Source organism: Mus caroli, unplaced genomic scaffold, assembly GCF_978045245.1.
Source record: "Mus caroli unplaced genomic scaffold, Mus_caroli_1 scaffold_1, whole genome shotgun sequence".
NCBI classification, from domain to species: Eukaryota; Metazoa; Chordata; class Mammalia; order Rodentia; family Muridae; genus Mus; species Mus caroli.
The window spans coordinates 50,468,184-50,495,542 of record NW_028227256.1 but is presented as its reverse complement, the minus strand read 5'-3'; the positions used below and the strand labels follow the sequence as shown (position 1 = coordinate 50,495,542).

At 39.2% G+C, this 27,359-nt stretch overlaps 1 protein-coding gene across 2 annotated transcripts in view; it reads left to right on the top strand.

Moving 5' to 3' along the window:
- Positions 1 to 27,359, top strand: part of LOC110288425 (dynein axonemal heavy chain 7-like) — a 356,931-nt gene that overhangs the window by 62,151 nt on the left and 267,421 nt on the right. For both annotated transcript variants that reach the window (XM_085837237.1, XM_085837233.1), the window contains 5 exons: positions 14,492 to 14,567; positions 18,245 to 18,370; positions 21,393 to 21,512; positions 26,198 to 26,381; positions 26,930 to 27,109. In XM_085837237.1, the coding sequence (XP_085693363.1) occupies positions 14,492 to 14,567; positions 18,245 to 18,370; positions 21,393 to 21,512; positions 26,198 to 26,381; positions 26,930 to 27,109 (686 nt within the window). The remainder of the gene's footprint in view (positions 1 to 14,491; positions 14,568 to 18,244; positions 18,371 to 21,392; positions 21,513 to 26,197; positions 26,382 to 26,929; positions 27,110 to 27,359) is intronic.

Below are 27,359 nucleotides of genomic sequence, written 5' to 3'. Positions count from 1 at the left end.
TCAGGTGCAGAAGATTCCATAGAGAACATCGGCACAACAATCAAGGAAAATGTAAAATGCAAAAAGATCCTAACTCAAAACATCCAAGAAATACAGGACATAATGAGAAGAACAAACCTACGGATAATAGGAGTGGATGAGAATGAAGATTTTCAACTCAAAGGACCAGCAAACATCTTCAACAAAATTATAGAAGAAAACTTCCCAAATCTAAAGAAAGAGATGCCCATGAACATACAAGAAGCCTACAGAACTCCAAATAGACTGGACCAGAAAAGAAATACCTCCCGACACATAATAATCAGAGCAACAAATGCTCTAAATAAAGATAGAATACTAAAAGCAGTAAGAGAAAAAGGCCAAGTAACATATAAAGGCAAGCCTATCAGAATTACACCAGACTTTTCACCAGAGACTATGAAAGCCAGAAGGGCCTGGACAGATGTTATACAGAAACTAAGAGAACACAAATTCCAGCCCAGGCTACTATACCCAGCCAAACTCTCAATTAACATAGATGGAGAAAACAAAGTATTCCACGACAAAACCAAATTCACACATTATCTCTCCACGAATCCAGCCCTTCAAAGGATAATAACAGAAAAAAACCAATACAAGGACAGGAACCACGCCCTAGAAACAACAAGAAGGTAATCCCTCAACAAACCTAAAAGAAGACAGCCACAAGAAAAAAATGCCAACTTTAACATCAAAAATAACAGGAAACAACAATTACTTTTCCTTAATATCTCTTAATATCAATGGACTCAACTCCCCGATAAAAAGACATAGACTAACAAACTGGCTACACAAACAAGACCCAACATTTTGCTGCTTACAGGAAACTCATCTCAGAGAAAAGGATAGACACTACCTCAGAATGAAAGGCTGGAAAACAATTTTCCAAGCAAATGGCATGAAGAAACAAGCTGGAGTAGCCATTCTAATATCTGATAAGATTGACTTCCAACCCAAAGTCATTAAAAAAGACAGGGAGGGACACTTCATACTCATCAAAGGTAAAATCCTCCAAGAGGAACTATCAATCCTGAATATCTATGCTCCAAATACAAAGGCAGCCACATTCATTAAAGAAACTTTAGTAAAGCTCAAAGCACACATTGCACCTCATACAATAATAGTGGGAGACTTCAACACACCACTTTCACCAATGGACAGATCATGGAAACAGAAACTAAACAGGGACACAGTGAAACTAAGAGAAATTATGAATCAAATGGATCTGGCAGATATCTACAGAACATTCTATCCTAAAACAAAAGGATATACCTTCTTCTCAGCACCTCATGGTACCTTCTCCAAAATTGACCACATAATTGGTCACAAAACAGGCCTCAACAGATATAAAATTATTGAAATTGTCCCATGCATCCTATCAGATCACCATGGACTAAGGCTGATCTTCAATAACAAAATAAATAATAGAAAGCCAACCTTCACGTGGAAACTGAACAACACTCTTCTCAATGATACCTTGGTCAAGGAAGGAATAAAGAAAGAAATTAAGGACTTTTTAGAGTTCAATGAAAATGAAGCCACAACATACCCAAACTTATGGGACGCAATGAAAGCATTTTTAAGAGGAAAACTCATAGCTCTGAGTGCCTCCAAAAGGAAACTAGAGAGAGCACACATTAGCAGCTTGACAACACACCTAAAAGCACTAGAACAAAAGGAAGCAAATTCACCCAAGAGGAGTAGACGGCAGGAAATAATCAAACTCAGGGGTGAAATCAACCAAGTGGAAACAAGAAAAACTATTCAAAGAATCAACCAATCAAGGAGCTGGTTCTTTGAGAAAATCAACAAGATAGATAAACCCTTAGCCAGACTCACTAGAGGGCACAGGGAAAGCATCCTAATTAACAAAATCAGAAATGAAAAAGGAGACATAACAACAGATCCTGAAGACATCCAAAACACCATCAGATCCTTCTACCAAAGGCTATACTCAACAAAACTGGAGAACCTGGATGAAATGGAGAAGTTCCTAGACAGATAGCAGGTACCAAAGTTGAATCAAGATCAGGTTAATGATCTAAACAGCCCTATATCCCCCAAAGAAATAGAAGCAGTCATTAATAGTCTCCCAACTAAAAAAAGCCCAGGACCAGATGGGTTTAGTGCAGAGTTCTATCAGACCTTCAAAGAAGATCTAATCCCAGTTCTTCACAAACTATTCCACAAAATAGAAACAGAAGGTACTCTACCCAACTCATTCTATGAAGCCACAATTACTCTGATACCTAAACCACAAAAAGACCCAACAAAGATAGAAAACTTCAGACCAATATCCCTTATGAATATTGATGCAAAAATCCTCAATAAAGTTCTTGCTAACCGAATCCAAGAACACATCAAAACAATCATCCATCCTGACCAAGTAGGTTTCATCCCAGGGATGCAGGGATGGTTCAATATACGGAAATCCATCAACGTAATCCAGTATATAAACAAACTCAAAGACAAAAACCACATGGTCATCTCGTTAGATGCGGAAAAAGCATTTGACAAGATCCAACACCCATTCATGATAAAAGTCTTGGAAAGATCAGGAATTCAAGGCCCATACCTAAACATGATAAAAGCAATCTACAGCAAACCAGTAGCCAACATCAAAGTAAATGGTGAGAAGCTTGAAGCAATCCCTCTAAAATCAGGGACTAGACAAGGCTGTCCACTTTCTCCATACCTATTCAACATTGTACTTGAAGTCCTAGCCAGAGCAATTCGACAACAAAAGGAGATCAAAGGGATACAAATTGGAAAAGATGAAGTCAAAATATCACTTTTTGCAGATGATATGATAGTATATATAAGTGACCCTAAAAATTCCACCAGAGAACTCCTAAGCCTGATAAACAGCTTCGGTGAAGTAGCTGGATATAAAATTAACTCAAACAAATCAATGGCCTTTCTCTACACAAAGAATAAACAGGCTGAGAAAGAAATTAGGGAAACAACACCCTTCTCAATAGTCACAAATAATATAAAATATCTTGGCGTGACTCTAACTAAGGAAGTGAAAGATCTGTATAATAAAAACTTCAAGTCTCTGAAGAAAGAAATTATAGAAGATCTCAGAAGATGGAAAGATCTCCCATGCTCATGGATTGGCAGGATCAACATTGTAAAAATGGCTATCTTGCCAAAAGCAATCTACAGATTCAATGCAATCCCCATCAAAATTCCAAATCAATTCTTCAACGAATTAGAAAGTGCAATCTGCAAATTCATCTGGAATAACAAAAAAACCTAGGATAGCAAAAACTCTTCTCAAGGATAAAAGAACCTCTGGTGGAATCACCATGCCGGACCTAAAGCTCTACTACAGAGCAATTGTGATAAAAACTGCATGGTACTGGTATAGTGACAGACAAATAGACCAATGGAATAGAATTGAAGACCCAGAAATGAACCCACACACCTATGGTCACTTGATCTTCGACAAGGGAGCTAAAAACATCCAGTGGAAGAAAGACAGCATTTTCAACAAATGGTGCTGGCACAACTGGTTGTTAACATGTAGAAGAATGCGAATCGATCCATTCCTATCTCCTTGTACTAAGGTCAAGTCTAAGTGGATCAAGGAACTTCACATAAAACCAGAGACACTGAAACTTATAGAGGAGAAAGTGGGGAAAAGCCTTGAAGATATGGGCACAGGGGAAAAAATTCCTGAATAGAACAGTAATGGCTTGTGCTGTAAGATCGAGAATTGACAAGTGGGACCTCATGAAACTACAAAGCTTCTGCAAGGCAAAAGGCACCATCAATAAGACAAAAAAACCACCAACAGATTGGGAAAGGATCTTTACCTATCCTAAATCAGATAAGGGACTAATATCCAATATATATAAAGAACTCAAGAAGGTGGACTCCAGAAAGTCAAATAACCCCATTAAAAAATGGGGCTCAGAACTGAACAAAGAATTCTCACCTGAGGAATACCGAATGGCAGAGAAACACCTGAAAAAATGTTCAACATCCTTAATCATCAGGGAAATGCAAATCAAAACAACCGTGAGATTCCACCTCACACCAGTCAGAATGGCTAAGATCAAAAATTCAGGTGACAGCAGATGCTGGCGAGGATGTGGAGAAAGAGGAACACTCCTCCATTGTTGGTGGGATTGCAAGCTTGTACAACCACTCTGGAAATCAGTCTGGCTGTTCCTCAGAAAATTGGACATAGTACTACCGGAGGATCCAGCAATACCTCTCCTGGGCATATATCCAGAAGATGTCCCAACTGGTAAGAAGGACACATGCTCCACTATGTTCATAGCAGCCCTATTTATAATAGCCAGAAGCTGGAAAGAACCCAGATGTCCCTCAACAGAGGAATGGATACAGAAATTATGGTACATTTACACAATGGAGTACTACTCAGCTATTAAAAAGAATGAATTTATGAAATTCCTAGCCAAATGGATGGACCTGGAGGGCATCATCTTGAGTGAAGTAACACAATCACAAAAGAACTCACACAATATGTATTCATTGATAAGTGGATATTAGCCCAAAACTTAGGATACCCAAGATATAAGATACAATTTGCTAAACGCATGAAACTCAAGAAGAATGAAGACCAAAGTGTGGACACTGTGCACCTTCTTAGAATTGGGAACAAAACACCCAGGGAAGGAGTTACAGAGACAAAGTTCGTAGCTGTGATGAAAGGATGGACCATTTAGAGACTGCTGTATCCAGGGATCCGTCCCATAATCAGCTTCTAAACGCTGACACCATTTCATACACCAGCAAGATCTTGCTGAAAGGACCCAAATATAGCTGTCTCTTGTGAGACGATGCCGGGGCCTAGCAAACACAGGAGTTGATGTTCACAGTCAGCTATTGGATGTATCACAGGGCTCCCAATGGAGAAGCTAGAGAAAGTACCCAAGGAGCTAAAGGGATCTGCAACCCTATTGTTGGAACAACATGATGTACTACTAACCAGAACCCTGGAGCTCTTGTCTCTAGCTGCATATGTATCGAAAGATGGCCTAGTCGGCCATCAATGGAAAGAGAGGCCCATTGGACTTGCAAACTTTATATGCCCCAATATAAGGGAATGCCAGGGCCAAAAGAATGGGAATGGGTGGGTAGGGAAGTGGGGGGCGCTATGGGGGACTTTTGGGATAGTATTGGAAATGTAATTGAGGAAAATATGTAATAAAAATATTAAAAAAAAAAAAAACTTCCTTGGTATAGGTGGGAGAGACAAGACGTGCCCATGTGTGTGTTTTTATCTGTATGCTTGTGCATTGTATATGTGTATTGTGCATGCATGTGTGTGAGCATGTGTATACTGTGTGTGTGTGTACCAAACATTTTAACCATTACCAATCATCATTAACATTACTCATATGAAATTCAAATATAGTTGATGACATTTTTGCTACAGACCAAAACGTGGCCACCTATGGCTCAGAAGCCATTCCTGACCACTGCCTATTCTATAATTGAGATTTCAATACCACACAGACAATCTAATATTTTTTAACACATTGTGTATGGCTGCTTTTGAATTATAACATCAGAGCTGAGCAGCTGAACAGAGACCTTGTGGCTCCCAAAGTGGAATTATTAACCATATGGCCTTTTGTGTAAGAAATTTGTTGAACCATGGTGTTGACTTAACAGGTTGATTTCTAAGTATGAGTAGGTAATAAGAATATTTAGTTTTTTACATCCCAAACACTGCTTTCCCCCCTGTTCCTTCCTTCTCAGATTCCCGCTTCCATCCCCCCTTCTCCTCTGAGAGGGTGGCCCCACCCTGTAGTCCCTCCACCCTGGCACATCTCTTTCTCTGCCAGATTAGTCACATTCTCTTCCACTGAGGCCATACAAGGCAGCTGTGGAGACTGAGCCTGAGCTTCATGTCTGCTACATATGTGCTGGGGGCCTCATTCCAAGCCTGTGTGTGCTCTTTGGTGGCTGGCTGTTTCTGAGAGCTCCTAAAGGTGCAGGTTAGTTGACTCTGTTGGTCTTCCTATTGAGCTCCCTTTCCCTTTAGGGCCTTCACTCCTTCCCTACTCTTCCATAAGTGTCCCTGACTGCTGTTCAGTGTTTCACTGTGGGTATCTGCATGTGTTTCAGTCTTCTTCTGCTGGGTCCTCTCAGAGGACAGTTATGCTAAGCTCCTGTCTGCAAGCATAACAGAGTATCATCAATATCAGGGATTAGTGCTTGCCTATGGGATGGGTTTTGATCTGGGCTGGTTTTTGGTTGGCTTTTCCTTTAGTCTCTGCTCCATCCCTGCATTGTTTTTAGACAGGACAAATTTTTGGGTTGGAAGTTTTGTGGGTGGGTTAGTGTCCTTATCCCTCCAGTGGGGTCCTCCCAAGCTACAAGAGGTGGCCTCTTCAGGTTGCATGTCTACCACTGCTAGGCATCTTGGCTAAGATCACCTGCATTGACTCCTGGGAGTCTACCCTATCCTAAGTCTCTGGGACTTCCTTCAGATTCTTGACCCCTCCAGCCAGCTGCAGATTTCTATTCATTATCCTGGCACTCTGGGCCTCTTTCTTATCCCTCCCACACCTTATTCTGCCTCCCCATTTCCCTCCCCACCCCTGATCTGTTCCCTCCTCCCCTCTGCCTATGACTATTTTATTTCCCCTTCTAAGTGCGATTCCAGCATCCTCACTTGTGCCTTCCTCCTTGTTTAACTTTTTTGGATCTATGGGTTGTATCATGTATTTGTACTTTATGGCTAATTTCCACTTATCAGGACATACAATGCATGTCCTTTTAGGTCTGGGTTGCCTTACTCAGGATGATATTTTCTAGGTCCATCCATTTGCCTGCAAAATTCATGATATCCTTGCTTTTAATAGCTGAATGGTATTCCATTGTGTAAATGAGCCACATTTTCTGTATTCATTCTTCAGGTGAAGGATGTGTGGGTTGTTTTCAGTTACTGGCTATTATGAATAAAGCTGCTATGAACATAGTGGAGCACATGTCCTTGGGGCATGGTGTGGCATCTTTCAGTTATATGCCCAGGAGTGATAAATTTGGGTCTTCAGGTAGAACTATTTCCAATTTTCTGAGAAACCACCAGATTGATTTCCAGAGTGGCTATACAAATTTGAAATCCCACCATCAATGGAGGAGTGTTCCTCCTTCTCCACAGCATGGGCTGTCCCTTGAGTTTTTGATCTTAGCCATTTTGATTGGTGTAAGGTGGGATCTCAGGGTTGTTTTGATTTTCCATTTCCCTGATGACTATGGATGTTTAGCATTTCTTTAAGCGCTTCTTGAGCATTTGAGATTCCTCTCCTGAGAATTCTTTGTTTAGCTCTGTACCTCATTTTTTAATTGGGTTATTTGTATTGTTGGGGTTTAACTTCTTGAGTTCTTTATATATTTGGATATTACCCCTCTATCAGATTTAGGGTTAGTGAAGATCTTTTCCCTATCTGTAGGTTGCTGGTTTGTTCTATTAATAGTGTCCTTTGCCTTAAAGGAGCTTTTCAGTTTCATGAGGTCCCATTTATCAATTATTGATCTTAGAGCCTGAGCCATTATTATTTGTTTAGGAAACTGTCTCCTGTAGCAAAGTGTTCAAGACAATTTCACACTTTCTCTTCTATTAGATTCAGTGTATCCTGTTTTATGTTGATGTCCTTGATCCACTTGGACTTGAGTTTTGTGCAGTGTGATAAATATGGATATATTTGCATTCTTCTACATGCAGACATCCAGGTCTTTGATTCTGTCCTATTGACCAACCTGTCTGTTTCTATACCAATACCATGCCTTAAAAAAAATCATTATTGCTCTGTAGTATAGCTTGAGGTTTGGGATAGTGATTCTTCCAGAAGTGCTTTTATTGTTCAGGATTGTTTTGGCTATCCTGTGTTTTCTGTTTTTCCACATGAAATTGAAAATTTCTCTGTCAAGGTCTGTAAAAAATTGTATTGGAATTTGGTGGGGAATGCATTGGGAATTGCTCTTTGGATGTCTGTAAAAAATCGTGTTGGAATTTTGATGGAGATTGCACTGAATCTGTAGATAGACATTTTCACTATGTTAATCCTACTGGATCCATGAGCATGGGAGATCTTTCTAACTTCTGATACTGAAAGACTTTGAGAGGAGCCCCTCGCTCAGGTCTCAGGACAATAGCGGACACCCAAGAACTCAGGATAGACCGAGCTTGTTGCAAACCACATGAGGCTTTATTCGGGGAAAGCCAGAGCTCTGGGGATGACTCACATCCCATGCAGGGGTAGAGGAGTCGACCTTGAGGAGAAAGAGGAGCCAGTTTTTATAGGTCCTCGGGGGGGGGGGAAGGAGAAGGGGGGAGTAGGGGATTTCCAGATGTAAACAATATATATTCTAAAATGATTGATTCCTCAAGAAATGGGTATGGGAGGGAAACAAGGAAAGAGTCTAATGAAGGTGCAGCAATGGGCACACACCTGGTCAGAACATTGGCAGACACACAGGTTCGAGGAGCGGTCAAAGCATTGTGCACCTTTATTTTTCTAAATCAGTGAAGCTAGTTCTACTAACAATAAAATCTATTTTGCCAATTTCAGGGCTTCTGTGACCTTTTACATTCTGTCAGGATCTTTCAATACCTTCTTCAATATCTTTCTTCAGAGACTTGAAGTTCTTGTCATACAGATCTTTTACTTACTTGGTTAGAGTTACACCAAGATATTTTATGTTATTTGTGGCTACTGTGAAGGGTTTTGTTTCCCCAATTTCTTTCTCTGCCCATTTATCATTTGTATAAAGAAGGACACTTTGCTCAAGTTGTTTATCAGCTGTAGGAGTTCTCGGGTAGAATTTTGGGGATTGCTTGTGTATAGATACTACCATGTAATTCAAGAATTGTGATTTCTTCCTTTTCAGTTTGTATCCTCTTGATCTCCTTTTGTTGTCTTATTGCTTTAGCTAGAACTTCAAGTGTATATTAAATAGATAGGGAGAGAATGGGCAGCCTTGTCTTTTTTTTTTCAAAAAAAATTTTTATTAGATATTTTCTTCATTTACATTTCAAATACTATCCTGAAAATCCCAACCCACCCACTCCTGCTTCCTGGCCCTGGCATTCCCCTGTACTGGGGCATATAATCTTCGCAAGGCCAAGGGCCTCTCCTCCCATTGATGACCGACTAGGCAATCCTCTTCGATGTAGGGCAGCCTTGTCTTGTTCCTGGTTTTAGTGGGATTGCTTCAAGTTTCTCAACATTTAATTTAATGTTGACTATTGGCTTGCTATATATATTTAGGTATGTACCTTGAATTCCTGATCTCTCCAAGACTTTTAACATAAAGATATGTTAAATTTTGTCAAAAACCTTTTCAATATCTAATGAAGTGATCATGTGATCTTTCTTCTTTCAGTTTGTTTATGTAGTAGATTACATTGATGAATTTTCATATATTGAACCATCCCTTCATCCCTGGAATAAAGTCTACTTGATTGTAGTGAAAATTTTTTTCAATGTTTTTGTGAGAGTTTTATTGAGTATTGAGTAGTTTTGCATCAATGTTGATAGATGAAATTGGTTTGAAGTTCTCTTTCTTTGTTGAGTCTTTGTGTGCTTTAGGTATCAGGATAATTTTGGCTTCATAGAATGAATTAGGTAGTTTTCCTTCTGTTTCCTTTTTGTGGAATAGTTTGAGGAGCATTGGTATTAGCTCTTCTTTGAAAGCCTGGTAGAATTCTGCACTAAAACTTGGGGATCTTTGTTTGGAAAGTTCTTAATGATTGCTTCCATTTCCTTAGGAGTTATGGAACTGTTTAAATAGTTTACCTGATCTTGACTTAACTTTGGTATGTGTTATCTGTCTAGAAAACCATTCATTTCTTTAAGATTTTCCATTTTTGTTTTGTATAAGTTTTTGAAGTAAGACCTAATGATTTTGTGAATTTCCTCAGTTTCTGTTGTTATCTATCTTTTCTGATTTTGCTAATTTGGATACTGTCTCTGTGCCTTTTAGTTAGTTTAGCTAAGGGGTTGTCTATCCTGTTGATTTTCTCAAAGAACCAGCTCTTTGTTTTGTTGATTCTTTGTATTGTTCTCTTTATTTCTAATTGGATTGATTTCAGCCCTGAGTTTGGCTATTTCCTGTCCTCTACTCTTGAGTGGCTTTGCTTCTTTTTGTCCTAGAGCTTTTTTGTGTGCTGTTAAGTTGCTTATATGAGCTCTCCTCTAACTTCTTAATGAAGTCACTTAGTGATATGACTTTTCCTCTCAGCACTACTTTCATCGTTTTCTGGAAGTCTGGATATGTTGTGCCTTCATTTTCATTGAATTATAGAAAGACTTTAATTTCCTTCTTTATTTCTTCCCTGTCCAAGTGATCATTGAGTAAAGAATTGTTCAGTTTCCCTGAGTATTTGGGGTTTTTGTGGTTTCTGTTGTTTAAGTCTATCATTAATCTGTGATTGTCTGATAGAATACAGTGGGTTATTTCAATCTTCTTGTACCTTTTGAGGCTTGCTTTGTGCGTGATTATGAGGTCAGTTTTGAATAAGGTTCTGTGAGGTGCTGAGAAGGTATACTATTTTGTTTAGTGTGTGAAAGGTTCTATAGATATCTATTAAGTTCATTTGTTTTACAACATGTTACTTCCATTGTTCTATTGTTCAATTTCTGTTTTAATGGCCTGTCCATTAGTCAAAGTAGGGAGTTGAAGTCTCTCACCATTATTGTATGGGGTTCAATGTGTAATTTGCACTTTAATAATGTTTCTTTTATGAATATGAGTGCCTTTGTATTTGGGGCATAGGTTTTCATAATGGAGATGTCATCTTGATGGTATTTTTCCTTTGATGACTATAAAATGACCTTCCCCTTCTCTTGTGATAACTTTTGGTTGAAAGTCTATTTCATTAGGTATTAGAATGGCTACTCTAACTTGTTTGCTTGGAAAATATTTTCCAGCCCTTTACTCTGAGGTAGTGGCTATCTTTGTTGCTGGAGTGTGTTTTTTGTATGCAACAAAATGATGGATCCTGCTTATGTATCCAGTCTGTTAGCCTGTGTCATTTTTGGCGAATTGAGTCCATTGATATTGAGAGATATTAATGACCAATGCTTGTTAGTTCCTTTTATTTTGTTGCTAGAGGTATTACTGTGTGTCTGTGGTTCTCTTCTTTTGGTTTTGTCTGAGATGATTAATTTCTTGTGTTTTCTTGGGTGTACTTCTCGCCTTGTTTAAAGTTTTCCTTCTAGTATTCTCTGTAGTGCTAGATTAGTAGAAAGGTATTGCTTAAATATGGTTTTGTCATGGAATATTTTAGTTTCTCCATTTGTGGTGATCAAGATATTTGCTGATTATAGTAATCTAGGTTGACATCTGTGGTCTCGGGATATGTAAGACATCTGTCCAGGATCTTCTGGCTTTTAGAGTCTCTGTTGAGAAGTCAGGTGTAATTCTGATAGGTCTGCCTTTATATGTTACTTGGCTTTTTCCCTTGTAGCTTTTAATATTCTTTCTTTGTTCTGTGCACTTAGTACTTTGAGTATTGTATGGTGGTAAGATTTTCCTTTTTAGTCCAATCTATATGGCGTTCTGTAAGTTTCTTGTATGTATATAGCTATCTTTTTCTTTAGGTTTGGGAAGTTTTATTCTATGATTTTTGTTGAGGATGTTTTCTAGCCCTTTGAACTGGGAATCTTCACCCTTTTCTATTCCTTTTATTCTTAGGTTTGGTCTTTTCATAGTGACCCAAATTTCGTGGATGTTTTTGAGTTAGGAACTTTTTACATTTGGCATTTTCTTTGACTGATGTGTGCATTCCTTCTATGGTATCTTCTACACCTGAAATTCTCTCTTCTATCTCTCTTTACTCTGTTAGTGATGTTTGTATCTCTATAGTTCTCTATAGTTCTTTCCTAGGTTTTCTATCTCCAGGTTTGCCTCCATTTGTATTTTCTTTATTGCTTCTATTTCAATTTTTAGTTTTTGGACCACTTTATTCATTTCCTGTCTGTTTGATTGTTCCCCCCTCCCTGTATTTCTTTAAGGGACTTATTTGTTCACTCTTTAAGGACTTCTACCTGTTTGATTGTGTTTTGTTGTATTACTTTAAGGGAATTATCTATATCCTTCTTAAAGGCCTCTGTCATCTTCATGAGATGGGATTTAAGGTCACAGCGCTGCTCTTCAGGTGTGTTAAGATATCCAGGGCTTGCTGTAGTAGAAGAGCTGGGATTTCTGATGGTGCCATGCTGTATTGGCTTCTGTTGATTATATTTTTGTGCTTTCCTTCACCATCTGGTTGTCTCTGGTGTTGGCTGGCCTGGGTGTGCCAGGCTAAAGCAGATCTCCTAGGAGGTAGGCAGAGCTGTGGGTTGAGGCATGGTGTGCTGATTCACAACTGTTGCCGGTGTATGTGCAGACCAGAAGCAAGAATACTTTTTAAAACAGCCATTTCTGGCCCAATCTAGACTAAAGTCCCTGAAGCCAGAACCTTAGAATATGTTCTTCTTGTTCTTGTTCTTGTTCTTGTTCTTGTTCTTGTTCTTGTTCTTGTTCTTGTTCTTGTTCTTGTTCTTGTTCTTGTTCTTGTTCTTGTTCTTGTTCTTGTTCTTCTTCTTCTTCTTCTTCTTCTTCTTCTTCTTCTTCTTCTTCTTCTTGTTCTTCTTCTTGTTCTTGTTCTTGTTCTTCTTGTTCTTCTTGTTCTTCTTGTTCTTCTTCTTGTTCTTCTTCTTGTTCTTGTTCTTCTTCTTGTTCTTCTTCTTGTTCTTCTTGTTCTTCTTGTTCTTCTTGTTCTTGTTCTTGTTCTTGTTCTTGTTCTTCTTCTTGTTCTTGTTCTTCTTGTTCTTGTTCTTCTTGTTCTTGTTCTTCTTGTTCTTGTTCTTCTTGTTCTTGTTCTTCTTGTTCTTGTTCTTCTTGTTCTTGTTCTTCTTGTTCTTCTTCTTGTTCTTCTTCTTGTTCTTCTTCTTGTTCTTCTTCTTCTTCTTCTTCTTCTTCTTCCTTCCTTCCTTCCTTCCTTCCTTCCTTCCTTCCTTCCTTCCTTCCTTCCTCCTTCCTCCTTCCTCCTTCCTCCTTCCTCCTTCCTCCTTCCTCCTTCCTCCTTCCTCCTTCCTCCTTCCTCCTTCCTCCTTCCTCCTTCCTCCTTCCTCCTTCCTCCTTCCTCCTTCCTCCTTCTCCTTCCTCCTTCCTCCTCCTCCTCCTCCTCCTCCTCCTTCTTTTCTTTTCTTTTCTTTTCTTTTCTTTTCTTTTCTTTTCTTTTCTTTTCTTTTCTTTTTTTCCAGTTAGGGTTTCTCTGTATAGCTCTGGCTGTCCTAGAACTCACTCTGTAGACAAGGCTGGCCTTGAACTCAGAAATCTGCCTGCCTCTGCCTCCCAGATGCTGGGATTAAAGGCATGTGCCACCACTACCTGGCTTAGAATATGTACTTTTAAGAAAGGGTTTCCAGTTGTTTGTGATAGTTGTGATAGAGCATTCATGATGAGTGCCCCACTAAAGGCTGGTGAAATCAGAATGCATTGAGTGATTTAGCCTTCCAGAGAACAGGCAGTATGAAAGAGAACACCAAATTCAGTGAGGAGGAGACCAAAGGAAGAGAAGGTCATCTTGACTTAGGGTACACTCTAGAATCTTCTTAACCAACTCTGCAGTTGTAGCATGGGAGATGGGGGTGAAACAGGGTCTCCCCAAGTAGCCAAGACTGACCTTAACTTGCTATCTAGCTTAGGGTGGTTTTGAACCTGTGATCCTCTGGCCTCTGTCTACTTAGTCCTTGGGATCCAAGTGTATAGCATTCCCAGCTCCTGAATGGAGTCTTGAAACTTGAGAAATGTCTTCTAGCTAATATGTTTAGTCCAGGCAATGACACAAACAATGCAGACAAAGGCTGTTCTAGACTTGTGAGCCACTATGATGGCCAGAGCCTAAGGTGCATTTGGGGAAAGGGAAAGTATCTGAAAAGGGCTTGAGTGCCTCTCTTTAAAGCATTTGAATGTAACAGGACAGTCTGAAGAATTTTAAGCAGGGGGCAGCAGCACATTTTTGCATTGTAGAAAGTGCATCTTGAAAGACAGGCAGGAAAATTAGCTGCTTGTGATTGAAGACACAGCAGACAGGAGCAGAGGGAGCTTGCTCTGCTGATTTTATAATTCCTGTGTGACACTCTTATGTAGTTTCAAATGCAAAAAGGCAATGTGTGCTTTTCCAAGGGGAAGAAATTCTCCTCTTTTTGCTGACCTACAATTGAACAAGAGTGCTTTTGATGGAATAACTATAAAGGGAAATATAATATTAAAGTCAGTTATCACTTCCAAATGAAGCAATAGGAACACATTGTTAAGAAAAAGATCACAGACACGGACCTTTTTCCTCACAAAATTGTCTCATAAATGTATAAATTTCTCTTCACTACAGAACTAACACAGTTTAAGTGATTAATTTTAATAGAATTATTTTTCTCAGAAATATGCTGTAATTAATCTAAGGTTATTTATCCCAACTTTTCAATTTTTTTCTTAGTTGACTTTGTTTTAAAAGATCCCAGAGAAAAAGATGATGATGGCAAGATAACTGAACTCCCACCTCACCGTGCTGAGTAAGTGAGCATGTGTCCTAATGGCATTCACTCTGTATGACAAATGATATATAACTACTGCCAGATTTAAAAGAGATCCCCTCATGCTTGCATTTCCTCATATATGCATACATTTCTCATATATGTGCTTTATATATTTTTATATTACATATTTATAAATATTATCTATATTTTTATTTATTTTATTTAAATATATATTTTCTTCAGGGACTCTGCTAAGGTGAAAACTATGGGAAGGAAAAATATACTATCTCATTGTGTTAGGGTTGCCATTGCTGTGAAGAGATATCATGACCAAGGCATATCTTATAAAGGCAACATTTAATTGGGGTTGGCTTATGGGTTCAGAGGTTCAGAGTCCATTATCATCATGGTAAGAAGCATGGCAGTGCCCAGACAGGCATGGTGAAGGACAACCTGAGAGTTCTACATATTCATCCAAAGAAAGCTAGGAGCAGACTGTTTTCTAGGCAGTTAGGAAAAAGGTTTCAAAGTTCATGTCCACCATGACACACTTACTCCAAAAGGGCTACACTTGCTCCAACAAGGCCATACTTCTTAATAGTGCCACTCCCTGGGCCAAGCATTTTCAAACCACCATACTTATCAAAGGGCTAATTATTTTCCCCCTCTTTTTAGTATGGTTTAAGGTGAGCCTGCCTTCCTAGAGGAAATTCCACTTTCTTGTGGAGTGATTCTTTGGTGTAGTGATTGACTGTTCAAACAACTTGGCTCAGTCTGAACACCTTGGTAAACTCAATCACCCATAGTATGTTGATGTCAGATTAAGGAAATAAACAAATACATTTCTCCTTAGTGTCATTTAATCAAGAGGGAGCCCAGATTTCAATTCTCTACTCTACTCTTCCTTTGTATTTTTTTTTCTGTTGTTGTTGTTGTTCTGCCTTTCTGCTATATGAGTGTGAACCTGAGCCTCTCTGAATATTGTCTCATGATTCTGAGTGTCCCTGTCTCTTTGTCTCTGTGTGTATCCCTGTGAGCTTGTCCCTAATAAAGGGCTTCCTGAATGTTGTCTTGCAAATCTCCCCCCCCTCCCTCATTGCTGTGTGTGTCCCAAATAAAGGGATTTACCCCTTCTCTTTTATTAAACAATACAGAAACCATCTCATGGGGGAAAGAATGAGGGATATTTACAGGAATCTTTGTAATGTTACTTTTTCCTCCTATTTTTATTAAATTATTATCCCAGGAAGTGTATGTAATTTAAGATTACAGCTATGTATTAATTTAGATTGTAACAGTTAATTACATAAGAAATCTAAGGTTTGTTTTTACATTGTTCACTTAAAAGCAGATTAAACAAATAGATTGAACACACAGTAGGATAGCAGTCTTAAATTTAAGTGACCTTAAGGTGCATTATTATTTTTGACTGTGAGGTCCAGCAAACAATTCCCTTTTCTTTGAATGTAAGAGTTTTTGTTTTGTTTTGTTTTGGTTTGGTTGGTTGTTGTTTCTTAATCAAAATATGTTGTCACACAACTGAATTAACCCATTTATGCTTTTGTAGCTTGGGTTGTCAGCTTGGCATACTCAACCAGAGAAGTGATCTCACCTAACAGCTACTAGAGAGCCCTGTCAAGGCCATTGTAGTATTCTCCCATTTGAATAGGTGGTCATAAACTCATTGAGGAACTAGATGAAAGATCACACACTGCCTCATGTTTCTAGCATTTCTTGCCTCTAACCATGGACTTTATTTATTTATTTATTTATTTATTTATTTATTTAGGCTTATGGCCAAAGACAACAATAAAATCCAGTCATTAAATTGCCTGTCTCATTTCTGTCTCCTGTCCTCATTTTCTTCCTACTATAGAGGTGACACACTAACTGCCAGTTAGGGAGCGGGACAATGGAATCTGATTTCTCTTTGTTATGTGGGGTCATCATGTGTGGCACTTGGGCCATCAAGTAGGCCTATGTAGGAGACTTGGGAATTATATTAGTGGTTATATTTATGCAACAACCAGATGTAGGGAAAAGAAGAAATCTTGACTGCCTAAATCAAGTGTTAAACAAAATTGATGATAAAATTATGGACATAAAGTGAACATATTCAAGTATACAGATGATTGAAAATACTATAAATCAAACATGTATTTGATATACCTGACCATGGAGTACCACAGTTTAGTGATACAGTGTGCTACAGATCCATTCATGAGTACCTTGCCAGCTGCACAGTGGGCTACCCCACAGTGCACTGCCTAGCATCTTCAAAGCCAGCTCAGAATAAAATCAGAATCCAAATGTGTTGCTTTTCTAGCATCATAGAGCCAGAAATCTCAGAAGTCCAAATATGGTAAGGATATCCCACAGAGGATATCTTACATATTTGAAAACATGTAAATATATTTGAAAATATGTTTTCAAATAAGAATGGTTGTGTGTGTGTGCGCAAGTGCACGTGCGTGATTTGTAAATGATTTGGCTTTAACTGTCAATTTGACAATTTAGAATCACCAGGATGAGAATTCTAATAAAGAACTATCTATATCAGGTTGTCTTATAAGCATATCAGTGGAGGATTGTCCTGGTTGTTCATGTATAGAAGAAAACTTAGCCCATTGTTGGTGACTCCATTATCTACATTGAGCTCTGAACTATTCAGCATGCATATATTAGCTCTTTGCTCTTGACTGTATATGATGCAATAGCTGTTCTGAGCTTTTTCCTTTGTGACTTTCCTTCTACAATGGGCTACAACTTGGAATTGTAAACTGAAAACTTCTCTTTCCCTCACATTGCCTTTTGTCAGAGTATTATATCACAGCAACTGAAGTGAAGCTCTAGTCTCCATTTAGAAAAATTAGCTTGCCATTGCTTGCAGTTTATCATTGTACATTATTTACACATTCAAAGGTATTTAGAGACAAAAATACCTTGTATTTAAATATTTAAAACAAACTTCATGATTATTGTCAAGATTAAGTTGTGCTAACCACAGAGTATATATTGTAGAATATAATTACATATTTTGCAATTTCTCCTACTTTTTTTCATTCATTAATTTATGAACTTTACATCCTGACCACAGCCCCACCCTCCATCTCCTCCCCTGAGGCACATCTCTGCAGGGCTAGGTGTATTCTCTCCCACTGAGACCAGACAAATCAGAGCAGTTAGGGGAATGGGATCCACAGGCAGGCAACAGATTCAGAGACAGCCCCTGCTACAGTTGTTGGGGGACCCACATGAAGACCAAGCTGCATATCTGATACATATTTGTAGGTAAATATTTTGTAATTTCTTTTTTTTTTAAAGATTTATTTAATATCACATGTAAGTACACTGTAGCTGTCTTCGAACACACCAGAAGAGGGCACCAGATCTCACTACGGGTGGTTGTGAGCCACCATGTGGTTGCTGGGGTTTGAACTCAGGACCTTTAGAAGAACAGTCAAAGTGCTCTTAACCGCTGAGACATCTCTCCAGCCCCTATTTTGTAATTTCTAAGAGATGATATTAGAACAAAAATGATTATTACTCAAAATATATCTTTATTATAAAAAATACTTTTTGTAGGGCTTAGGACTAGACACAGGATCTTGGGTGATCTAGGCAAGTGCTCTACTACTGAGCCAAATGCCCAAACCAATGCTGCTTTTGATTTTTAGGGAAGATAATTCAGTTTTTCTTTTTTTCTGTTTCAGAATAGAAGTCTTGCCAAAGCCATGGAGGAGGTCTTTCCTATCTGCATGCAGTTACATTAGGGATCACTTGAATGCAATGAACCCTATGATGCTGGCTGTGCTAGATCTGTGGCATAGCACTTTTAAGTGAGTATTTCTGGGCTTTTTGAAACTAAGAAAAGCTTGGGTTTATTTATTTAATGCCTGTGAGTGCTTTGCCTACAGCTATGTGTGTATACTATATGTGTGTATACTATATGTGTACTATATGTGTGTATACTGTATGCTGGGTGTCTGGGGAGGTCGTTGGATTTCCCCAGGTCTGGAGTTAGGGTTGACTGTAAGCCTGCAGTGTTGGTTCTAGGAGATGACCTGGGTTTGTGCAATAATAGGTGCTTTTAACCACTAAGCCATCATCTATGCCCTCTTTCTAATTTTTTTTTTAAAAGATACATTTTTAGTCCTATCTGGTTTATTTTTTTATTATTTTAATTGTAAATTAAAAATATACTACAAATATGAAAATGTGGTTTTAATAAATAATATGTAACATATAGAATAATAAGTGAACACTGTCTTTTACATCTAACTCATCGTACATGTCTTCTCTGTCTAATCACCGTGGGTGGTTTAAGGATACTCCTAGCTAGGGGACTTAGTGTCCATTCCTTGTTTTCAGTGACCCTTAACATTAGCTGCTGCAGTGCTCAGAACAGTTCACAAACGTGATAAACATTGCTCAAATTAACAGCCTGCACTGAAGTTCCCTGACAGCTGATGGAGAGTGTCGCCTGCCTCCCAGGAGTTTCTAGTGGGGCCCGAGCAGCTGTGGACAGAAAGGGTTTAGCAGAGGTGGATATAAAGGTTCCTTGGTGCATCTGGAACAACAAGCTTTGCCCCTTCAGCAGAAGAGGACCTGCCATGTGGCCTGGGGACTCTAACTTAACATGCTCTCTTTCTCAGAGGCCTGTTACAAACTCACAGAAGTACTCCTCTCCAGCAATATGCTGATATGGAGACATGGTTTAAACTTTACTGAAGTAACACACTTTTAGATTTCTTAAAGACAACCTTCCTTTAGACCCCCTAAAACCTGGGGCATCCCTGCACCTATGAGAACTGTGATGCCACCCTTCGTGTTTCCTCCTCACAAGCCAAAGAAGTGACACACTGAACAGTTGCAGTGCTGAGGACATTTTCTACATTGTTCTGTGGTCATTTAAGCATATGCCTGTGGATGCCCCCTGTGGTGGATTGAATATGCTTGGCCCAGGGAATGGCACTATCAGGAAGTGTGGCTTTGTTGAAGGAAGTGCATCACCATGGGGGTGGGGTTTGAAGCTCTGCTCAGTGCAGAAAAGCCAGGCTTCTCCTAGCAGCCTTCAGATCAAGATGTAGAACTCTCAGCTGCTCCCACACCATGCCTGAGTACATGCTTCATTGCTCCTGCCTTGCTGATGATGGAGTAAAACTCTGAACCACTGAACCTGTAAGCCAGCCCCAATTAAATGTTGTCCTTTATAAGAGTTCTTGGTCATGGCATTTCTTCACAGCAGTAAATCCCAAACTAAGACACCCTCATATATACATGCATCCCACAGACACATTCTATAATGGGTGATTTGTTGCAACATCTTAAAGCGTAAGTGTTTAACAAGTGTTTTACATATAAATGAAGATATGTTCTATTATTTCCCCCCAAAGTATCTTACAAGCATCCCTGTGACTGATCTGGGATTCAGCAAGTCCTGTGTCTTTATATATTCACAAAGGTGTAGGATTTGAGGGATCTGGGGCTTCTTTGGCAGAGAGCTTCCCCTTCCCAGGCTCCCTGAACCTCAGGGCTTCCTTTTGAAGAACTGTTATTACTTGGTATTAGAAGCCAGCATATGCCAGCAAGATTTTGCTGACAGGACCCTGATATAGCTCTCTCTTGTGAGGCTGTGCCAGTGCCTGGCAAATACAGAAGTGGATGCTCACAGTCATCTATTGGATGGAACACAGGGCCCCCAATGGAAGAGCTAGAGAAAGTAACCAAGGAGCTAAAGGGGTCTGCAACCCTAAAGGAGGAAAAATAATATGAACTAACCAGTATCCCCAGAGCTTGTGTCTCTAGTTGCATATGTAGCAGAAGATGGCCTAGTCAGCCATCAATGAGAAGAGAGGCCCTTGGTCTTGCGAAGATTATATGCCCCAGTACAGGGGAATGCCAGGGCCAGAAAGCAGGAGTGGGTGGGCTGGGGAGCAGGATGGGGGGAGGGTATAGGGGACTTTCAGTATAGCATTTGAAATGTAAATGAAGAAAATATTTAATAATAATAAAAAAGAAGCCAGCTCTGAATGCATCAAGCTTTATCACCATTTCTGTTCTAACCCTCTGGTTTCTGTGAAAGTTCAGTTTAAATTCTCACCAAATTCCACTTAGCAGTGATGCTCCCCAATGTCATATTCCTGTTGAATATATATATAAAACTTTAAAATTTCAGTCACTGTTATGGTTTGGGTCTGAAAGGTCCCCTATGAGGCTCATATGTTTCAACTTCAGGCTTGTTCTCAGTTACTCAGTATTCAGAGAAGGCTGCGGGGAGAGAATGGATGGAGAGGGTTCTGGCCTCAGTAGATTAATCAGTTTGTGAGCTCATCATCCATAGGCCTGTTGGGAAATGAAGGAAACTCAGGAACTAAGGAGGTGGGTCTTAGCTGAAGAGTGGATCCCGGAGGCCTGCCCTCAGAGACTGTATCTTGTCCTCAGGTCCTTTACTTTCAAAAGCTCTTTGCCTTTCCCCCTTTTTCCCAGCTGCCTTGGCCTCCCTCCTCCCAGCTGCCATGAGCTGAACACTTCTGTGTCACCGTTGTCACTCCACCATGAAGCTCTGCTTCACCACAGACCCTGAAACAAGAGAGCCAAGCAACAGATCATGAACTGAAACTTTGGAAATCAGGAACCAAAACAACCATTCTGTTCTTGTCTTTCTCTGGCATTGTGTCACAGCAACAGAAAACTGACCACCACAGAAAATCTCATGTTCTTGACAGTTGAGTTTTATAGAGTACAGATTTTGATTGATAAATCTAGGAATATGGTATTTTTCAGAACAGACAAATTAGCAAAATCATAAATACCACAAAATCTTTATCTTAAATTGCTGTTTATTTTTATCTCTTGCAGGAAATTACGTTTAGTTGACATAGAAGAGTTTCACAAGCGCCAGGATGCATTAGAGCTGTCAGAATTTCAGAACATTGTCATTAAACATACGGAATCTGCCAAGGAGACGCTACTTAAAACGTAACGTTTTGGACTCTCAGTAGGAATGTTTAAGCTTAGAGATGTGATTGGTGAAGTGTTTCATTTCAACAACTTTTAGAAAATCCACTTTAACAGGATTTGTTTGTTTTTTTAAAAACACATTTCTGTCTCAGATTTAAATTTGTCCTTAATTATCTTGGTCTGTAACATGTCCAGATGTTGCGGACAGCAACGAGTAGAAAGAAGTTAAAATGCTTGTCACTATCAGAGGCCTTCTTGTAAATTTGTTGCTATGGCTTCTGCACTGTGAGCTGGTGGACACCAGGCAGAAATGATCATGCTCTAGTCACCACCAGGCTTTGTGTGATATCTACATACCAGGCACAAGCTGTGCTCTCTCATGGCTTTGGGTGGGGAACATAAAAACATTTAGAGGATGACCCAGAAGGGAATGCATATGGCTTTAAAAAGTTTGTGACCTCAATGATATTAGATCTATTAAAAAACAATTAAATATCTCCTTGGATTGGTCCTTCAGAATGGAATAGACACATATGATAACTAATTACATAGGCCCCATGTAATTGCCAGACAATTACATGGGGTCACATAGGACAATTGTCTTTAGCTTGATCATTAATTTATTAAATACAGGACATTAAAATTAGGTCAAATTAAAATTAACAAAAGACACAAAAGTTTTGACCACCTCACGATTTCTAAAAGTTAAGTAGAAATGTATGTTGATCATTTAAGATTAAATATATTTTTTATTTTTTCTCCAATAAATTAAAATAATAATACTTTTAAAAAGTTAACCTTTTTATTTTATTATATATTAAATTATATATAGTTGACAGAAAAATAAAAGTAGAGAGCAGATAAAGAATGGAGCTGTAAAACAGTGCACAGCAGATGATGACATCTTCAGGATAGGGCATGGATGAATTACCTCAGCCTGTAGTTCTGGGGACAAACCCCAGCTCAAACTTGAATGAGATGGTGTCACAGAATAGAGTAGAGCTCAAAACTTCATTGACTTCTTTTCTGATAAGAATGTAGATTGGTTATCATTGTGTGTTCACACTCCTGGTGCATTCACACTGACTGGAAGCACCATTTGGTGAGCCAGGATGTGTTCATCATTTCTGAAAGGCAGAAACCAGCTCACAGCAGACAAACTAGTGAAGTGAACTAGTGCCCTGCAGGTGCCCCTGGCCCTCAGCAGCTGCTGTGCTCTGTCCACTTTCTAGAACTGCATGTCTCTGCACTTCTGCTTTTCTAGCTCTTCATTCACACCCCTGCAGTTTTTTCTGTCTCTCTTCACCTCATAGTCTCCTAAAAGGGGGACTCCCTGAGGCCTTCTCATCTTTACATCTACATCAATTCCATCATTCCATTGGGCTGACCCACTGCAGCATCATATCTGTCCTCTGAGCTCCAGGCCCTTGCCAAACATATACAGAGCATATCCACCCATGTTCAAGTCACATCATGTCCATAACAATTACGTACTCTCTTCTAAGTCTGAGGTTCTTGGTCTGGACCATTGCCAGAGCACCCTAAACTCTGTGGCTTTTAAAAATCCCTATTGTTCATCTACAGTTTCTCATTCCCTCCACACTGATCATAGCAGAGTACTATTTTTTGAGATATTATTTACTTACCATGACATTCACTTTTGTATAGGTGTAGAGCTATGGCTTATATAGTATTCATACAGCTCGGCAGTCATCACCACTAAGTTCCAGAAGGTTTTCTTTGCCCCAAAGCAACATTTTCTCTCTTGGTAGGCCGCCCCGTTGTTCTCCATCCCACAAGACCCTGCTGATCCTAGTTTTGTCTCTGTTAACTTTTCTATTTGGGAAATGACATTTCAGCTGTATGTGGCCAGCATGTTTTTAAGGCTTGTCTATGGTATAGCACTGTGCTGGTTAGTTTTTGTCAACTTGATACAAACTAAAGACACTTGTGAAGAGGGAACCTCAAATGAGGACTTGCTTCCATCACATGACCATGGTCCCTTCTTGTCTTGAGTTTAGTTTGCTCCTTTTTTTTTTTTTTAATTTCTAGTGGAATTTGCTTGTATTTTAATATAGATGCTTAGAGCTAAAAATTCCCACTGTTCATTGATGTTTGTTTATTCCTCAGTTTAGTATTAATGTCATACTCACTCAAATTATTTTTGTAATTGGTCTTGTGATTTTTGTCTATTTATGTCTGTGTATAGCTTATCTCCACATACTTGTGACTCTCCAGGCATCATGTTTTGATTTCTAATTTTGAAGCTCAATCTTTTTATATCTATTAAGACCTATTTTCTGACTACCATTCATTGAGATGCCATCTGTGTCCCTTTCATCTTTTTTTTTTTTAGATTTATTTATTTATTATATGTAAGTACACTGTAGCTGTCTTCAGACACTCCAGAAGAGGGCGCCAGATCTCGTTACGGATGGTTGTGAGCCACCATGTGGTTGCTGGGATTTGAACTCTGGACCTTCGGAAGAGCAGTCGGGTGCTCTTACCCACTGAGCCATCTCACCAGCCCATGTCCCTTTCATCTTAATTCCCATTGCTTCTGCCATGGGCAGACCCATTTTTACTGTGTGTGTGTTTGCACACACATGCACATATATACATGCAAGCAATCATGTGAGTTGAGATGCACACACATGTGAATGTGATGTTGTCCTTAGATGTCTCCACCTTGTTTTTAGAGACAGGTTTTCTTATTGGCTGAGGTGTGTGGATTTGACTTTACTGGCTCTCTGGAAACCCCAGAGATCCTCCAGTCTCTACCCAACCAACACTGGAGTCTAGAGTGCACTGTTTTATTGGTGTTTTAATGTGTGTTCTAGGGACTGAACTCAGGTCCTCATGCTTACACAGAAAGGACCAGCTGTGATGGTTTGTATATTCTTGGACCAGGGAGTGGCACCATTTAGAGGTGTGGCCTTGTTGGAATAGATGTGATCTGGTTGGAGTAGGTGTGCCATTGTGGGTGTGGGCATAAGATCCTCACCCTAGCTGCCTGGAAGCCAGTATTCTGCTAGCAGCCTTCAGATGATGATGTAGAACTCTGAGCTCCTCCTGCACCAGGCCTGCCTAGGTGCTGCCATGCTCCCACCTTGATGATAATGGACTGAACCTCTGAACCTGTAAGCCAGCCCCAATTAAATGTTTTTATAAGGCTTGCCTTGGTGTCTGTTCACAGCAATAAAACCCTAACTAAGACACCAGCTAAGCTATCTTCCTAGCTGGCTGTCACCCAATATTTAGATAGCGCAGTGGTTCTCAACTTCCTCATGCTGTGACCCTTCAATACAGTTCTTCAGGCTGTGGTGACCCCCTACCATAAAATTATTTTGTTGCTACTTCGTAACTGTAATTTTGCTACTGTTATGAGTAATAATAATATACATATGCATATATGACATGCAGGATATCTGACATATGACCTCTGTGAGAGAGTCATTTGACTCTCAAAGGGGTCACAACCCACAGGTTGAGAGTCATTGAGATAGTCCCTTGCAAATTATAAATGACGTCTCCATTCCCGTGTTTCTGTAAATGTTCCCCTTCATTTTAGTACCTCTCATTTGTTGACAAAATAACGAATACGGCTTCTTAATTTGTTTTGAAAATTTGCATCATGACTCTTATCTCTATTGTCCTCCCCTCTGAGCATCCTTTGACCTTCGGCTTGTAGAAACATAGCATGAGTTCTTTTAGTTTTTTTTACCCTATTTCTACCTCAGATGCTTCTGCTAGGACTTTGGCAATTACTATTTTCAGTGTAAAGTCTTTCTCCAAGATTTAAATGTAAAGGGTCTCTCTGTCCTTTGACTTCTAGCTATTTCCCAAGACACACCCACTGCTTTCATCATTATGAGAGAAAACTACCTTCTGAAACACTGTGCTTAGGACATAAGTGGACTTGCAGTACATGTAGAGCAAAAGTTTATATTTAAAACTTAGATTTTTTTCTGTTAGGACACGCTGGTCATTTCTATCAACTATTGTTTAAAAGTTCATTATACCTCATGGCAGAAAGTATCAGTGTTCTTTAATCTTGCAGTACCAACAAGGATTTTATAAGCTGGAAATGTCAGTGATTTTTCAGCATGAGGTAGCTACATATGAAATTGCACCATTATTCTTTTATTACAAGGACACATGCACCTTTGAAACTTCATTTTAAAACAGTCATTCTTTCAGTATTTCACATTAAGGGAAATTGGGAAAATAAAATCCATGATGTTTTTGATTTGTGCCTTGTTTTAAAGCTAAATGCGAATTGGGAACATGGCATACCATGTGAGTTTAACTTGGTATAAGCTAGCTCTTTGATCATTTACTCACTCTATGGCTTTAAACTAACAGATATTCCATGGGGACCATTTAAGAGCCTGGAGAGAAGTGTCTAGTAAGGTTATTGCCCATATTTCTCCAAAACCTGCAGGAACTATAATTGCAAGGGTAGATTTATGTCTTACAGCACCCCATCGTTGAGTCATTTTCTATTGGTTATGATTTAAAATTTCTTTTCCTTGGAGAAGTGAAATACTCTATCACTTACGGCTCAGAGAGTGGATAATGTCACTTAGCAATAAACCCCTTTATGAAGGCCTTTGGCTGTCTAGAATTTACTGTTAATGCCTAATGTAAGTGGAATAATACACTGAGGGTATTGACTTCTAAATGTCTTTTCTTCTTTCAAGGTGGTTTCCAGAAGTGCAGAATATTTATTACCAAGGCAATAAGAAAAAGCAATTGCCAACTGGCAAGAGCAGTGCCAAATTGGACTCTTTTTTCAACTGTGCTGCTACACTCATGACCTTACAGCTACAGGACCTCATTCTCATCTCCATGCAAGACTTTACAGACCTCATCGCCCAAACTCCTGTAAGTCCAGCTCAGCTAGCAGGTGTGCCTTTGAAAGGTATGCCCTTTCAGAAAGGAAACTAGCAAGGTAGCTTTTCTGATGAGATAGCAGGATGGAATAGAATCTTCAGATCTATTACACTTGCATGCTAAAAGGTTAGGTCAACTTGCACAGTTTGACAAGATTATCATCACAATGGTGAGGATTTGGGTAAATACTTGAAGGATGATTGAGTTTTGAAGGCTTGGGTATAGCTTGCTTTGAGGAGTTCCTTTTATCTCAGGAAGGAGACTGTTTCCTACAGCATGAACAGTGCCTTGGGATCAATGTCCTTGACCTGCTAGTTAACCTCTAGGTCAAGTAAGACAGTACCAAGCAGTACCAAGGATGGCAATCACTCCTGCAGTTTTTTCAGTAGGATCTGCTCTTGTTTAAGAGTCTCAGGTACAAGAGAAAGTCCATTCTGTGTATTTAATTGGGGCTGAAATAATTTTCATTCACAGCAATTAATCTCCACATCTCTATATCTCTATGTATACCTATGGTTATTTTTTTTTTAATTTTACAGGAATCAATTAGAGTTTTTGAACATCCAGGTTTCATCATGAGGCTGGTTCTTGATAAAGAGGCCATTAAGTTTGAACCCGAGTTTAATGAATACATAGATATTCTTATAAATATCTATGAAATCATGATTAAGGCTGTCAGCTTTGTGCCAAGAGTTGAGACAAAATTGTATTCCCAATGGGTAAGTAACAAGGATATTCTGATTGCTGCCCTGGAAGCTCACCCCCATCACACCTCACAGCCTATCTTAGCCTCTAGTAGACGCATCACTAGCTGGGGTTTGGAGTGGTTATTCTTAATTTTTAAATTAAAAAAGAGAGAGAGACAATAGGGTTTTTGTATATTTCTAAATGATTTCTTTTTATATGCAGCATGTGCTTATTTTATATGCAATTCACGACTCGGTTTTGTGTTAGCTAATTTTATGTCAA